Source organism: Equus asinus, chromosome 23 (assembly GCF_041296235.1).
Source record: "Equus asinus isolate D_3611 breed Donkey chromosome 23, EquAss-T2T_v2, whole genome shotgun sequence".
Taxonomy (NCBI): Eukaryota; Metazoa; Chordata; class Mammalia; order Perissodactyla; family Equidae; genus Equus; species Equus asinus.
Genome location: NC_091812.1, coordinates 52532132 through 52549069, shown reverse-complemented (window position 1 = coordinate 52549069; position 16938 = coordinate 52532132). Strand labels below are relative to the sequence as shown.

General features: G+C 36.9%; 1 protein-coding gene across 9 annotated transcripts in view; it reads right to left on the bottom strand.

Moving 5' to 3' along the window:
• FOCAD (focadhesin) overlaps positions 1–16938 on the bottom strand; it is a 269315-nt gene that overhangs the window by 93971 nt on the left and 158406 nt on the right. For all 9 annotated transcript variants that reach the window (XR_011497231.1, XR_011497230.1, XM_014845338.3 and 6 more), the window contains 4 exons: positions 12947–13081; positions 9437–9487; positions 8554–8637; positions 466–604 (listed from right to left, as the gene is read on the bottom strand). Coding sequence is in view for 7 of the 9 variants with exons in the window: in XM_014845338.3 (XP_014700824.3) it covers positions 466–604; positions 8554–8637; positions 9437–9487; positions 12947–13081 (409 nt within the window). In the remaining 2 variants the exon portion in view is untranslated. The remainder of the gene's footprint in view (positions 1–465; positions 605–8553; positions 8638–9436; positions 9488–12946; positions 13082–16938) is intronic.

The window sequence follows — 16938 nt, the reverse complement described above, 5'->3', positions numbered from 1 at the left end:
CCTCTTAAATATTGGTACTATCTTTGGAGTAACTCTATAGAAAGAATAAGCATACCATGAAGAAACTACCCAGTAAATCTCTGAAGAGTCTAATGATCTTCTCACTTAGCTTATAGAATGAAGAACCACAATTTGAACCAGTGCCTTGAAGTCCCACTGCAAATTTGTCTTGCAGAATAAATTTAGCTTTTGAAATGAATTTTAATTTTTCAGTGAAAATGGTTGTTTAAACTAGTCTTCCAGTTCAATTTTATTTGAGTCCAACATTTTTTGGTGTGTTTTGAACACCATACTACCTCAAGTGGTCCCTATAGAATAGATGGGTGCGTTTTGCATTTCAGATAGAAAGTAAGTACTTATGATTAAAGTAAGCTATAATATGTACACATCACAAAAGGACACAATTAAGCAGACAGGTAAAATCACTGGAAAGTGCCAGCTTCCCTGCCACTAAATAGGAGTCACCTGGTAAAACCAAAGGAGCAGTGAGTGACAACAGTTGGAGATAGCAGAAGCCAGGAACTGAAAGATCCACCTCCTTTTCGTCACCATCATCATCTTCATCTTCATCTAGCTCATCAGGAACAGGGATTTCTGGTCTTACCTGAAACGAAAGAGAAGGCGATACTAAAACACTATGTAAAATCTTTTCTTTGTCCTTTTTACGTCAAGATTTAAAAACTGAGTTAGACTCATTGCTCCATAATGTCAAAAGACCATTAAAAATTAATTTTAAAAAACTTATCCATTTTCAGAATGACTAAATGGTAAACTCTAATCATCTTATTAGATACCATCTGAGATCCCTGTAAAGAACTAATGGTAATATAGTAAAAAAAAAAAAAAAAAGTCACTATAAGCCAGTATAAGCAATGATTATTATAGAAAACTAATAAAATTTTACACCATCTAACAACAAAATGCAAACACTGACACATTCAACATATTGAATTCCTATGGTTTATAATTAAATATTTGCCTTGTCTGAATACATTTTTTTTTAATTTGTGATTCCAGCCATATCTCTATGACAAAGCTTAAAATATTCCAGAATATAAAGTAGAGATCAGAAAAGGCCAGAATGCTTTAGTTGACCTTTTTTTAGACTTGGGCAGTTTGTTGCTATAAAATACAAAAACACTGAAATCTGTTAATTGGTAGCTATACTTTATTATGTCTTATTTGCAATTTGAAGACTTTGTGGTTGCTCTGTAATTAGTTAGGTTTGTTTAAACCAAAAATAAAAAATGTAAAAAGATTACCGCTATTGTAGTTTCCACAAGATACAACTGTCAAGCAATTAATTAAATTTTTAATACTTTCAAAGACACACCATCATAATGCCCACATGGAGATAATTAAGCATTAGAGGAGGAAAGCAAAATAGAAAAAAGTGGTTGCTATAACCATAAAGTGCCAGAACCCAGTCATTACCATTAGCCTGTCTCCTGGAGTTATTTTTAGAAATAATTAACAATTCCTGCAGACTGCCTTCTTCATAGGTCCCCAAAGCACTGTTCCATTTAGGAACTGCACTGAGTCAGGATTCTTGCAGGGGCGTAAGAGAAAACAGAGAGGAAATCCTTCTCTTAAGTCTAATAACCTTAACTCCAATGAAGCCTTTCAACCATAACTAGTGTTCTCTTCACTAGTGGAAGAGTTAAAGCAACCTGACCACTCGAGCACTGTGCAAGACAAGACTTAATTCTGATTCAATATTGAGCACCTAATTCTCAGAGGACTGAGCCAGCCATAATTACAGAGATAACAATAACGCCTGCTCCACACAGAGCATGACGGCATTTGTTGACATCAGTGCATACCAAAGAAACCCTGGTATGTTTGCAAACCTTTTGGTTCTGATAAGTGGGCTTTTCCAAGTGTCTCTGGTATGTGTACATGCTTGAAATTTGCCAGGTTTAGTATCATCAAGAGTTATCTTAGAGATTCTAACCAGTCCTAGTTGTCTAAAAAGTTCCCCAAAAGGAGCTGGTTCTGGGTCTGCATCTTGCTTCCTGACTTTTTACACATCATAGTACAAATTGAAAATGATATTTGAACAGCATATTGGGAGAAACAGACAACCATGTTTACAGCTGGAGACTACATCAGTAATGCGAGTTACCACAGCAGTGCATCAAAGCACTGGAAAGCTCTGACATACATCATATTCACAAGCGACAAGAGACTTGGGGAGGTAGAAGGCAGAGGTAAACACTTAAGCCGATATGAAAACTCAGAGGGATGATGAGGATGTGGAGAAATCAGAACCTTCATACACTGCTGGTGCGAATGTAAAACAGTACAGCTCCTTTGGAAAACAGTTTGGCAGTTTCTCAAAAAGTTAAACACAGAGTTACCATATGACCCAGCAACTGCACTCGTAGGTATATAACCAAGAGTAATGAAAATATATGATCACACAAAAACTTGCACACGAATGTTCATGAATGTGAATGCATTATTCATAATAGCCAAAAAATGGAAGCAACTCAAATATCCATTAACTAATGAAAGCAAAAACAAAATGTGGCATATCTATGCAATGGAATATTATTCAGTCATTAAAAGGAATGAAGCACAGATACATGCTACACATGAATGAACCTTTACAATATTATGCTAAGTGAAGGAAGCCAGTCACAAAGACCACATACTATATGATTTCATTATAGGAAAGGTCCAGACAGGCAAATTGATAGAGACAGAAAGTAGATTAAATTGGTTGCTTAGGGCTGAGGGAGGAGAAAGGGGTAATGGAGACTGCTAATAAAATGTTCTAAAATTAAACTGTGGTTGCTCTCTGACCAGCTGCACAATTCTATGAATATGCTAAAACCACTGAATTGTGCACTTTAAATAGGTGAGTTATATGGAATGAGGATTATATCTCAATAAAGCTGTTTAAAAAGAAAGGAAGAGGGGCCGGCCCAGTGGCGCAGCAGCTAAGTGTGCATGTTCTGCTTTGGTGGCCAGGGTTCTCAGGTTCGGATCCTGGGTGCGGACATTGCACCGCATGGCAAGCCATGCTGTGGCAGGCATCCCACATACAAAGTAGAGGAAGATGGTCACAGATGTTAACTCAGGGCCAGTCTTCCTCAGCAAAAAGAGGAGGATTGGCAGCAGATGTTAGCTCAGGGCTAATCTTCCTCAAAAAAAAAAAGAAAGAAAGGAAGGAAGAGGAGGGAGGAAGGAAGGAAAGCTATAAAAAGAGAAGAGGAGGGCCAAGCAGCATAAGAAGTGGAAATGGAAGCTGCTACCATCTCCAGAGGGACCTTAAACTGGTATATGAATTATGCCAAATGACCAAATCTTCCACTTCCAGAATTATTTAGCATAAAAGAGATATAATAATTTTTGCACTTATTTGATCCTATCCAGTCTTTCTGCCCAGTCAACATAAATTACTTAAAATGAGTCACAGCATCCAGGCCATCAATATTTCTGAGAGCCACTAGAGAAAGACCTACTATGTTGGAGATAAAAAAAATTGATCCACTCGTCCATCTTAAGTTGTCTAATTTCACATTCATATAACTGGACACCTATTTTAATTTATCTGCTATGTCGTAAACAGCATATGTCTGCATCTTAAAAATGCAGGTATGTTAATAAAAAGACTACAGAGATACTGTAATTTAAGTACAGATGATACACTCTGCCTACTTATAATGGTATCTTCCAATTTTATAATGGTATCCTTCAATTTTGTTTCTTCAAAGGTGAGTTGATTCTCCTGAACAAATTAGCCCTTATTGTTAGAACTTGGATCCAGTACACTTCTCTCCTCTTCTGCTCCCTCTCAGAGAAGTATTTGTTCCAGCTTCCCTATGCTAGCCCCAGTCTTTTCCCTTTGTGTGTAACAAGTAAGATCAAGGTGAGAACAGCTAAGGAAAATCAAGAGAAGTCATATGAAAGAATACTTGCTAAAGTTATAAAATTTTGGCAATTTTATTACATTAGCTGTTAAAACACCCAGGAAAACTGCATATATATTTAAAACACACACACACACATACACACACAACAACTAAGCCCGTCCAATTACAGATAAGCTTTGTTGAAGAAACTTAAACAGAGAGCCAAATATAAAAGGATAAATTCCTTTTAAAATCTGCTTCAAATTGAACATTGGAAAGCTTATCCTACAAAATACCTCACTATGGGTTCTGAGCCAGATAACCTTTCAACCACCTTTCTATGTATGTAACCTATGAAAATCCAGGATTTTGTGCATAAACAGAGGATTTTATTTGGAACACGTCAAGTATCTGCATAAATTCATTTAAAAAGAGAAACAGCTTCTGATGAATGCAGTGACATTCACTTAAATCAAAGCCAAACAGGTTACAACATATTAATACGGACCCAGGATGCATAACGAGTTCTTTTATACTACTCACTTCTAAAATTAACTCCAGAAATCAACAACACAATCTATCTTAAGATCTCTATAATAAAAAGTTTAATTTTTAAACAGCTAAATATTTTTTAATGAACCCGAGTCAGAGAGAAGAGTCAATCTTCTACCTAAATGTTTATCTATTACTAATTGTTTTACCAGAAAAACAATTCTCCATAGTTTTTCTGGTTTTGTTTGTTTTGGTTTGGGTTTTTTTTTAATTTTTGGCACTAAAGAAGGCAAGGGAGAAGGATAAATAGCTAAAAAGAAGAGAAGAAATTCAAACTAAAAGGGAAAAATCATTTATGTGTATTTTTTTTTTTTTTGGAGGAGGAGATTAGCCCTGAGCTAACTTCTGCTGCCAATCCTCCTCTTTTTGCTGAGGAAGATTGGTCCTGGGCTAACATCCATGCTCATCTTCCTCTATATTTATACGTGGGATTCCTGCCACAGCATGGCTTGATGAGCCCTGCCTAGGTCCATGCCCGGGATCCAAACCAGCAAACCCCAGGCCGCCAAAGCAGAGTGTGCAAAGTTAACTGCTGGCCCCCATTCACCTCTATTTTTTAACATTAATCAATAGGTCCTCAGTGAAGCCCCTCAAATTTTTGAATCAAACTTTTGATTTGCGTGTTTCAAGTAATTTGCAATGATATTTTTACAAACCAACAAAACAATGTAATCATTCAACATTCTCCACCTCATAAAACAGCGCCTACCCCTTAGTATATGTCCAATAAGTAATTATAAAATCAACACAAGTGTGAAGTATCTATCACTTCCATTCCCACAGAACTTCCTAATAACAAACCAATGGCAAGACAGATGAGTTAATGAATTTGCTATTGAAATCCCTAATTCTCGTGGTGTCTCATTCAACACTACTTACTACCCATTGACATTTTCCATCTTATCTGAGATGTACTGTTTCAGTCAACTCTAATCTTCCTTCTGACGTCTGCCACTCATCTTACTCCTTTTGTTCTCCCATCCTGTCAGCTTTCGATGAGTTTCACAGTTTAAATTGACGTTCATCAATCAACAAGAAATCTTTTAGCAAATTTAAAGAAACGTAGTACTTAACAAAAGTAGCTGAATTATAATCCACAAAAGTAGCCATGTTGATAAGGGTGCATTATAGCTTTTTAAAAAAAAATTTCTGCTTGAAAGTCACAATGTGCTAATTTAAAAGATTATTTCACAAGTTTCCACAAGTGGAAAGAGAGAATGTGGATGAACTTTCACTGGAAAGGTGTACAGGTAACCTTCAGTTTTGAGTAAACCAAACTGCCCTTGGTGCAGAGTGAGTAACCTCTGACAACAAAGAAGACTCTTAGTTTTGACATTATGGAAGTCCCTACCTAGCAGAGACTTTCGAAACAATTGAAAACACGCTCTTTTTGAGGAAGATTAGCCCTAAGCTAACATCTGCCACCAATCCTCCTCTTTTCACTGAGGAAGACTGGCCTGAGCTAGCTAACATGTGTGCTCATCTTCCTCTATTTTTTTATATGTGGGATGCCTGCTACAGCATGGCTTGAGAAGCAGTGCATATGTCCCCACCTGGGATCCGAACTGGCAAACCCCAGGCTGCTGAAGCGGAAGGTACAAACTTAACCGCTGCGCCACTGGGTCGGCCCCGAAAATATGCTTTTATAGTAAATGAACCTCCGTTGCACATCACTACCATTGTCTACAAAACAGAAGTGCGGAGCTGACTCGGTTGTAACTTTAGCCTTTGGCGACTTGTTTGGGATATGAACAAATTGATCACTTTCTGGACTTGCAGTCCTTAGGTATTCAAACAGCCAAACCGAAAATCAGTAATCAATCAAAAGAAGAACGCAGTCTCAGTCTCAGAAGCAATGACTCTCCATGAGGTGGCAGGTCCTCTATATCAGGCTGGGGGTGAGAGGCAACCTCTTTTAAACCACTTCTGTGCCCTCATCTTAATCCCAGTTGAGAATATCCACAGTAGTGAACCATTGTTACTTTTGGGAGTGAGTTATATCCCAGAAGGCAGTTAGGGCAGAAAAAAAGGTTGAAAAGCATGGCTAAAAAAGGATAAGCCTTAGAGCTTTCTTTCATAGCTCTTCACTCTGATGGTGAAAATCCAAACATATACAGAAACCCCAACTCTAAACACATCACTACCCTTTATGTTGGAAGGTATAAAGAGCTATTTACAGCTATTCAGGGATCAGAAGTTATAGAAGAGTTAGATTAAGAAAGTATCTAATATTTGACTGAGTATAGCGCTTATTGAGTATAAACTCTAACATAATCGGAAATGGAATAAACTCTAAAGTAGGAAAAAATATTAACATACCAATATTTAAAGAAGTAGAGACTAAAGAATCAAGAGTACATGGGTGTTATTTAATTAAAGCTATTATTCCAGCTGGAATATGTCAGGAGTAGTAGCTAAAAAAAAGGTAATTTTATGCTGTGATCTAAACTAGCAATCGCTTACTAAAAATAATAATAATGAAAAGTATCTTTCCAGATGCTGCAGCTAATCTACTGGTAGGAGTTTGCATACCAAATTTTTTTTCCCTCTGAGGAAGATTTGCTCTGAGCTAACATCTGTTACCAATCTTCTGCTATTTTGTACGTGAGCTGCCATCACAGCATGGCCACTGATAGATGAGTGATATAGGTGCACGCCCAGGAACCAAACCAGGGCCACTGAAGCGGACGCACTGAACTTACCACTAGGCCACCGGGGCTGACCCAGACCACATTTACATGTAGCTTTTTTTCTCTTTTTCCTTTTCCTTTTCTTCTTTCTCTCTTTCTTTGTAAGAAGCTATGGGTATTGCTGGTCACTATAGTGCAGTCTGAAGTTCTACTTTTTTTAATTTGATGAGTCATAGAACACCTTTTCTTAAGGCTTCCTTTTGTGATAACTGCATGACAAGTCAGCCAATCTGTCTTTAGTCCTCAATAACATGGGAAATCCCACCTTACTTAGAATTTGGTTTTACAAGAGCCTATATTCATGGTGGCTCCAATTCAATTCGATAAACAGAAGTTTGCCTGGTTCCTACTGGCATCTAATCTTTGTATAAACTCAATTCAGAAGAAAAAGTCAACCCATCTTAACACCTGAAGACCCGAAGAAATTCACACCAAAACTTCTTGCCATTTGACCTCAAGGACAGATACTGGGTAATGTTACATATAACTTCTTCTAACACAATGTCTGTCTTATCCACTCAAGGCATTCAATAAACTTCTATTTGCATCTGAATTAGTAGTAATACTAAATGTGAAATCAGACACTTAACTCCTTAACATGATCTAATAATTTAAAGCTGGTTATACTAGATAGATACTAGAAAAGGTTGTATGTTTTTAGTTTCATCTCAAAACTAAGATAATGTCATCCTATGTATTATTAACCTTTAAAAGACAGTGATACTGGGGCCAGCCCCAGTAGCCTAGTGGTTAAGCTCAGCACGCTCTGCTTCGATAGCCTGGTTTCAGTTCCCAGGTGCAGACCTACACTGCTCTGTTAGTGGCCATGCCATGCTGGCAGCCCACATACTAAAAAAATACAGGAAGACTGGCACGATGTTATCTCAGGGAAAATCTTCCTAGGAAAAAAAACCAAAAAGACAGTGATACTTTCTTCATCCAGTTCTCTGGGGCTAAGCCATACACCATTTCACACTAAAGTAATAAACAGCAGATTTTTTTATATGGGATCTCAATTCTGTATTACAAATAAAGATCTTTGGCTGCACAGGTGGTATACAACTTTAGTCTATGAAGCCTATGCTTGCATTTCAAGTCCAAGATGGTGCACCATGGGGGCAAAAAGCTTCCTACAGTGGCACAGATCTTCTGGAGTAAGCCACGGACACAGGCATGCAGTCCTGTACCCAGTCACCTTAAGGAGATTTCATTTGCACCATAGGTGTCTTCCATCTGCTTCAAAGAGATTTAAATTCATCATCTGTGAAGTCTAAGACCTCTACAATCTTTTACAAGTTAAACAAATAATGAATACAAATTCTTATCTTTTATGGACAACACATCTAGCATTACATATACATCCATCAGGTAAGGATCTCCTATGAGAGGAGATGCAAATAAAGTAAAACCCAGCAGTAAAGAGATACTAGTGAGAAAGCAAAACGGCCTACCTGTTCAGGCAGATGGAGAATGGTATGCTCTCCAGCACTAAAGTGTGACAGAGATTTATATGCAGCATTTGCTACAATTGGGTCCTAGATAGGGTAAAAGTAAAAGAAAAAAAAAGAAACAACATATATATATGTGTGTGTATATATGTATGTATATATATATTAAACAGCAGCTCTAAGAAGAAAGAAAATCTTCCCTCACCAACCTCAAAGTTCTATAATCAATGCTTTGGAAATGGTATTAAAGCCTTGCTTAATCTGTCCCAATGAAAAATAGAGAGAAAATAGCATTGAGCAGAGAGACCAGTAGCACTAAATTTTTATCCTAGTTTGAGCACTAACCATAAAGTTACTCATAATTGCTCAGGGCTCCATGAGATAGTATAGTTTGGTGGAAGGAGTATGAGGGTTTAGAGTCTGATAGACTTGGTTTTGGATTCTGATTCTCCAGCTACTAACAGAACAAGTTAGTCTTTTGGAACGTAAGCTCTTTCACTCATGAGTCAGGCATAACATCACTGACATCCTACTCCTTGACTGGAAATGCCATCCAAAAGATGGACTGGACTTTTTGAGCGTTTGCTTGTTGGTGGAGGAGGGCCACAGCAGGAAAGGGAAGGACCATACAAAAATATGACACAAGAGCAACAGTCCCCCTTCACATCTGTCAGCTTCACAAAGAACTAAGCGTACTTTATGGTGAAAATATATTAATGGGCACAGGTTGAGATTAAATTTTAAAGCCTAAACTTACTAATAGTCACAATTCTTTTAAAATCAAGAAACCATCATTTTGAGGGAGTTAACATTTTTTATTCTGAGTCTGATTTTACAGTCCTCTCCCCAGTTTGGTTCTGTTTCACTGACACCCCTTGTGACATACCTTGTTTTGGGTGTGGGTCCAGAGGAAGCTGAGGACTTGAACTTTAAAATTCTGAAAAATCAACCAACATCAGAATAAACTTCTAAGACAAAGATAAAACTGAGAATAAACCATCTAAGGTGGTAAATGGTGAAAATTAAATCACTTTAAAAATTATACCACAAGCTATTGACTTAATCTGTATTTACTCATCATTCATAAAATGAAAATACTCAGAAACAGACCCATCATTTAAACACATGGATATTTTAAACAGAATGAGATTTTATGATTACGAAATTTAGAAATCTAACCATTTCTTACTGACCTCTCAAGTCCTAGTACAAATGTCAGTCCCTTCTTTTATGCTACTGCTCCTGATCCCCTATCCAGAAGAGAGCGCTCCCTTCTCTAATGGCCATATGGCACATGGTACACTTTAGTATCTAGTATGATTATCTGTGTGTGTGGTCAGCTCCCTACTAGGTTGTACACTCCTTAGGGCAGTGACTATCTTTTTCATTTCAAAGGCCTAGACCATAAAGCCCTCAAAGGACAAATATTTAATAAATAATTGAGCATGAAAAGTCATTATCTTCCAATATTCACTGTCATTTTCATTTCAGCCACATCTAACTTCTTGCCCTTTTAAATCATATAAGGTTTTCCTATACCTCCTTACTTTTACGTATTCGATTCCCCAAACTTCAGTGAGAAGCAACATTTATTAATTCTTCAAGATCCTAGTGAAACAGCACCAACTAAATAACATTTGGTTAGACTTCCCCTAAGATGCTGCTCACTCCACCACTCTCTCATAGCCCTTACATTATCTGTACTCACCAAATACTATAATTATTATTGCTTATGTGTATCTCCTTTATCAATCTTCAAGCTTTTGGAAGATAGGGACTGACAACGTGGTGTAATGGAAAAATATAGGCTATGGAGCTAGAAAGGCCTGGGTTTAGACACCAGCTTTCACTTAGAAATCACAGTTTTGGTCAAGTTAATTGTCTGGCACATAGTAGGAAATAAACATTTGTTTAATGAATGGACAGACCTCTCAAAACCTCAGATTCTTTAGCTATAAAATGAAAAATAATACCTTTCTATCAGATATTAGAACTAATTGGTATAAAGGAACTAGAAGAGTGCTGGGAATATAATAGGTACTTAAAAATAGCGTCTATTATTTATTAGTATCTCTACAGTTTTAATAAAAATATTCTGACTCAATTAATGATTATACCAAGGACTTTGCAAAGCAATTCAGAAAACACACTAATTAAAATATGGACTCTATTTTCAACAAGCTTATAGTTTAATGGGAAAAATAATATATGGGTACATATACCTGTAGTATAAAATAGAAATAAATGTACTTAAAACAGTTTAGACAAAGACTTTGGGGAGCAATGGACTCCTGGTTGCAGAAAAATTCTCAAAGGATGGGATGAGTTAAACCAATTCTTTATTTCCTAAAATAGATTTTAAAATTAGAGATCAAAAAGAAAGTAATTCTAGACTGAGAGAACATTATGAACAAAGGAAAAGAGATAGAAAAGTTTGGAGGGGGATAAGAAAACAACAAGTGATTTCGCGTTCCTGGAATGCAGGAGGCAGAAAAGTAGAGTGAGGCCAGATTCTAAAAGGCCTATTGATTAGGTATAAAAAGGCTAGACTTCATTTTAGGCAAACGCAAGGCATTGAGGTAACCAGGGATAGCAATGATCTAAGAAATGCCTTGGAAAAATTACATTCAACTCTGGCTTACATCCAAACTCTAAACAGTTAACAGATAACAAAATATTTAAACAGACACAGGGATAGAGGGAAGGAGGAAGGGAGAAATGAAAGGGAAGAACGGGGTGGAGAGGAAGAGAAGGAGACGGACAGGGAGAGGCAGACAGACAGACAGACAGAGGTCTCCCTCTACATTTCTTTACTTCTGCTTCCAAGTGGACTATGGTCACTGAAGGGCTCTCCCTTTCTGGGAGGAAACTGATGGATGGAATGGCCCCAAAGCAGTCTATCTGAACAGCAGAGGAACCCTAATATCAACATAAGCATGACTATAAGCCAAAATGGGATGCCAGTGGAAAAGAATGTGAAATTTGAAGAAGAAGAAAAGCATATACTCCAACAGACAACTCACAGCCACTGGTAAGCAAATATAAGAAACCAATATACAAACTAACCTGTAATGAAACCTGAATAACTCAAAGTACAAGCAATACAAAGGTATATGAGTTCAGCCCTTGAAGACAGAAAATAAATATACACAACTTGTCCTTACTTTTGTTTTTAGTCTTAGTTCCTTATCAGCAGGCTAGCAGACTTTCTGACAACATAAGAGTACGTACCCATGAACAGTAGCCATAAAAAAAGACTGTTGGTGAATTATCTATTCTAGGAGTCTCCAACAGATTCTTTTTTAAATACCCTAAAACAAAAGCCCAGATGTGAGAATAAACTCACAATATCCTGAATTGGTTCATCATTCACTCAGCAACTCCTTACTGAATATATACTCTGTGCCAGGCACTGTGCTGGGTATTTTATCCTCAATAAGGACAAATTTTATTTTATTTTATTTTATTCACTATGTGGCATTTAGAATGACTAAAAGCATTATCGTATAATCCTGTGTTATAATGTGATCTAAAACATATAAGGGACTGTTACTGGAATCTTATGAAGGGGTGGTTTATCAAAGTCTGTGAAGCACCAAATCAAACTAAAAGTTCACCAAGACTTCAAATGGAAAGCAACTGCTGCTCTTTGAAGGAAAACAAAAAAAGGCAGACATGAAAGGGACTGTGGCTACACAAGTGGAGACATAACGAATTCACCACCCTCTCATTTCACTCAAAGAAGAGATAATAAAGGAAAGGTTAAGCAGAAATATATGAATCTTACAGCAAAGCATCTTCTACCAAGTGTCTCAGTTCATTACAATGACAAACACTGAGTAGCTCACAAAATTATGTTTTTGTCCTGACAGTTTAATTTTACAATCATCCTCATTGAGGAGTACAGATGAAGAGTATAGATATATGTGGAATATGTGAACAAACAGGTAAAAATCAAATCTCGTTGCCCAAGCTAGAAGCAAAACACAAATGACAGTATGTCTGTACCATTGGGAGGCTCTGCCCTACTTTATTAGTCTTTGCAACATTTTTAGAACTTAAAACACCAACAAAATGAACTTAAACTGTTGGCCCCATGAATTCTATTATGGAAACACTACTTTTAACATACTGACTTTTTAAAATCTTGACTATACTCTCATAATAAAAACTTGGTATCCTTTATGTAAATAAGTCTTAAAGACACAGTATTGATAAGGGTGGATATCCTCCTACTCCTAAAAGTCCATAAAGATCGCAACATGTTCTCAGAACAAAAAGTGCAAAAGGATTTTTGACAAACAAAAGATTATGAATATGTTTTTCTAAAAGTTATTATATAGCACATGTCTTTTCAATGTAAAAACAGACAATTTATTGAGCTCCAAAAGCATACCTCATATTCAGCTGTATTGACTGTTAAGGAAGGAACCAGAGAAAACAATTCACTGAGGGTCTTCAAAATGAGAGGTCTTGTGTCACAACTCAGCTTTGGGGAGAGAGCATTCCAAGTGGAGCGAATGCAAACAACCTGTGAAGCAAATAAAAAAGTCAATGCTTAACAAAATCCCAACTCATAAAAGTCCATTCCTAAAATGTACTATCTTTTACTACAAAAGGAAACTTTAGAAAAAACCAAAAACATTCCTAAAAGTTAAGATTTGATAAGGTATCCTCAAAAGAAATTATTTAAACCAATACAAACTGTTGTTGAAGAAGATCCAGCCTGCCTCACTCAATTGCTTTTTCACTACTTCATTTTGGTTAACCAAGGAAATAAAACTCTGTCTCTCTCTCTCTTGCACAGGCACACACATACACACATACACACACACATAGTGTAGAAGAACCATTCTCTGAAACAAGCAAGGGTAAGATAATGCTAGAACATTTCTAAATCCACAGTTCTTGCAGTTTCTCAGCCCTGCCGAAACTACATCCTCATTCAGAAAATTAGGATGTTATATATAAACCAAACACTCTCAAATCATCTTACAAACTTTTAAAGGAGGTAGGAGAATAATTGTGTTATCTAAAATAATAATTTAAGACTTTGCTTTAAAAGTCACTTCAGATCATTTAAGATTGTTAAATGATAAAACTAAAGCCCAAGAAAAATATTATTTTTAACTTGATCCAATTTCCTTAAACCAAGTATTCTTAGCTCATTTCAATGTCTGGCTTTATGGCTATTCAAATGTCTTCTTTAGTTTAATTCCAACTACAACAGATGATTTCTTCACTTATAGATATTTTATTAAAATTTTAAAACTCAGGCAGGAAGAGTGCCAACACAGATCAATTAGAAGGAGTTTAACAAGGATTAATCTTTCTAAAATACTCCAATCTCTTCTATTAAGCTTCAAGTAACACACAATTTATCTCCATTTATAAGAATAAATTATTTAGGAAAAATTACATAAGGTAGTAAGTGAAAAGATGTCAAAGATAAATGAATAATATATACTTAAGGACACAGATTAAGGAGAGGCTCAAAGGAAAAGACAGCAGAAAGAGTATCTCAGAAAACTTGGATTCAGTGCTTTTGCTCTCATTTTCTACTTTCCATGAAATAGCAGAAAAATGGTCTTTGACTTGGCATCCACTACAAATTTGGATTCCAGTACTAATGTGCCAGCATGACGATAGGCAGGTTTATACAAAGTAGCTCTAACGTTACAAATATCAGTATTTGAAATAAAAAACCAATTCTTTAAAAGCTATCAACTCAGCATTGAGTATAAATCCAGAGCAGTACACAGTACTAAGAGGAACAATAAAATATAAAACATAATCTATCCCTTCAAACAATTTAGCACCTTATCATAAAGGAAGAGAAATGTATATAATTCTAAGTTATCAGAAAACAAAAGGAACATGATTAGATCCTGAGCTATTTTCAGCAGAAAACAGTTTCAGGAGGAATCCAGGGAAGAAAGCTATGTCATTGGGTGAGAGTCATCCGAGAGGGTATCAACAGGCAGTAAGTCTTGAAATGGGACTTGAAGAAGGAATGGACAGAAATCAGGCAGGCAGCCCACAAGGAAATGGAAAGCATAAGTCAAAACACACAAAAAAAAGCATGTTGTAGGCACAGAAAGAATGAGTGCCGGTGAGGAAAGGCTGGCAGATCAGAGAGAACCTAGAATACCAAAGCAGGTTGGATCAGAATGGAAAAGAAAAGGAAGACTCCAGAGATTTCTCAGTTAGGGAACAAACAAAATTAAAATGGCACTTTTGAAAGATTCTTCTGGTAGCCTTACAGCCAAAGTGAAAGCAGTCATCCACCTCCCCAGTTCCTATTTCTCACTAGTCCCTAACATACAAAGAGCCTCGAAGGTTTTCGAAAAATCTTACACTCAATATACTCACTAATTGTCCGTTCTTTCTCCTCCCTTTAAATGCCTATCCAATTCCAATCTATGTTGTTTCAAGACTCAGTTCAAATCCCACTTCCACAATTAAGTTTTCTCTTACAATTCAAGCCCTCGTTTTATCCTTTTCTTTCCTCCAACTTCTAACACTTAAAACTCTGTACCACCCAATTTAGCCTTTAATTATATACTGTCTAGTATGGTTCACTATTTTTGTGAATGCAAGTTGTCTTCCCAACTAGATATTAAGTTCTTTAAAGATAATGACCATGTCTTGCAGTTCTCATTCCCCCTCACCCAACACAGTAATAAGTATAGAACAGATTATCAGTATTTATCAACTACTGATGGTACTGGAACCTGAGGAATGGTATATCTGAGATACAGAATAAAAGAATTAAAAGAACTTGGAGAATGAACTGGACAGTGACATGTTTTGGCTTAGAGATCTGAGTGAATAAATAGCATCACAGGAAAAGGAGGGGAAGCTGGAAGAAGGAGCATAGTGCAGGAGATGGCAGATGGAGATGATGAGTTCTGTTGGAGATATGTTTAATTCGAGTTGATGGAAAGACATCCAGAGAGAAATATCCTGCAGGCAAGAGGAAAAAAGGAATATAACCCAGATGTGAGGTTGGTCAACAGCAGCTTTGTTACTGGAATATTTCTATAAATCGAAATACCATGACAAAGGACGGCCTCACAGATGTCTGATGGACTTTGCAGATCAACAAAAAAGATTTCTGGCCACCAATTACAGAAGTACAAAAAGGGTCTTGACTTCCCCAAGGGTGATGAGTGAAGAGTGAGACTACATTCTCCAAGTATTTTCAAGAGTTTACAATTTTTTTTAAGTCTTCTTCCTAGAAAGTTTGAAAACTAATGCCTGAAATAGTACTCTACCTATGGATTATGAGAAGATATTCCAGAATCCCTCTCACGAACCGTGTCCTTAAACGTAAGCAAGGTCTATGTGCAGGGAATATTTGTAAACCCAGGCTTGCCCATACATAATCAGGAGCAGGAAAGCCTCTAGTAGAGAAGGCTGCTTTCTCTGACTTTCCCTACCCTGGGCCATTCTTGACCTCATCTTAGACATCTTCTGGGCCTGAGGGTTCTTTGGATTCAATCTATTACCATCTTGCTATGTCCATCCCCCAGAATGCTGTGGATCTGATCCACTAGCCTTTGACCTGCACAATCTGTCAAATTATATTGGATTAGTCAGGCTCATGGTCCTGGCCTTTCCTGGCTTGTTCTGCCTCTACTGTTCATTAAGCAATGACTTGTCTGTTTTCAAGAAACTGACTGACTTCTGGCTTCAGCAACATGATGGGCCATACCTGAAACGATTGATAAAAAAGAAAATTCCACTATATATAGCTGAGCTGAAGGGGAGGGGGGGTAGTTACTCAATGCCAGAAACAGAGAGGGAAATACCTGCCTTGAGGCATTGTGATAAAGTTGTCAGTTTCCATAACCTAGTAACTCGTGTCTAAACGCCCACCTGGAAAGAGGAGATACTGCCTTTAGCCTGTATAAGGCAGGGAGTACAAACTAAGACCCCCACATCAAACCAGCACCCTTAGGGTAACAGTTGGACTACAAACGACTGGGCTGAGAAATTAACCTAATAAAAGGCAGTGAGCTGGGGGCTGCACCACTCTGGAAGTTTACGCCCTTAACATGTAACCCAAATGATTCACACAGAAAAATAAAATAAGCCCCTCTGAAAATGAGTTCTGATAAAAAATTTTTTTAAACATTTAATGACACAGTTCAACATGAGTAAGAATCAGCAAAAAGAACAAACAGCAGAATTAGACATCCAAGACCTCCAGGTAACTGAACAAGTAGAAAGTAAAAGAAAAGTACTGAAAAGAATTAAAGACGTAAGACAAGGTATTTAAATCCCAGTAAAAAAAAAAAAAAAAAAAAAATGGCATGATAGAAAAGAAGAGGTAAATTTGGAAAAGAACTAAATAGAATCTCTAGAAATAGTTACTGAAATTAT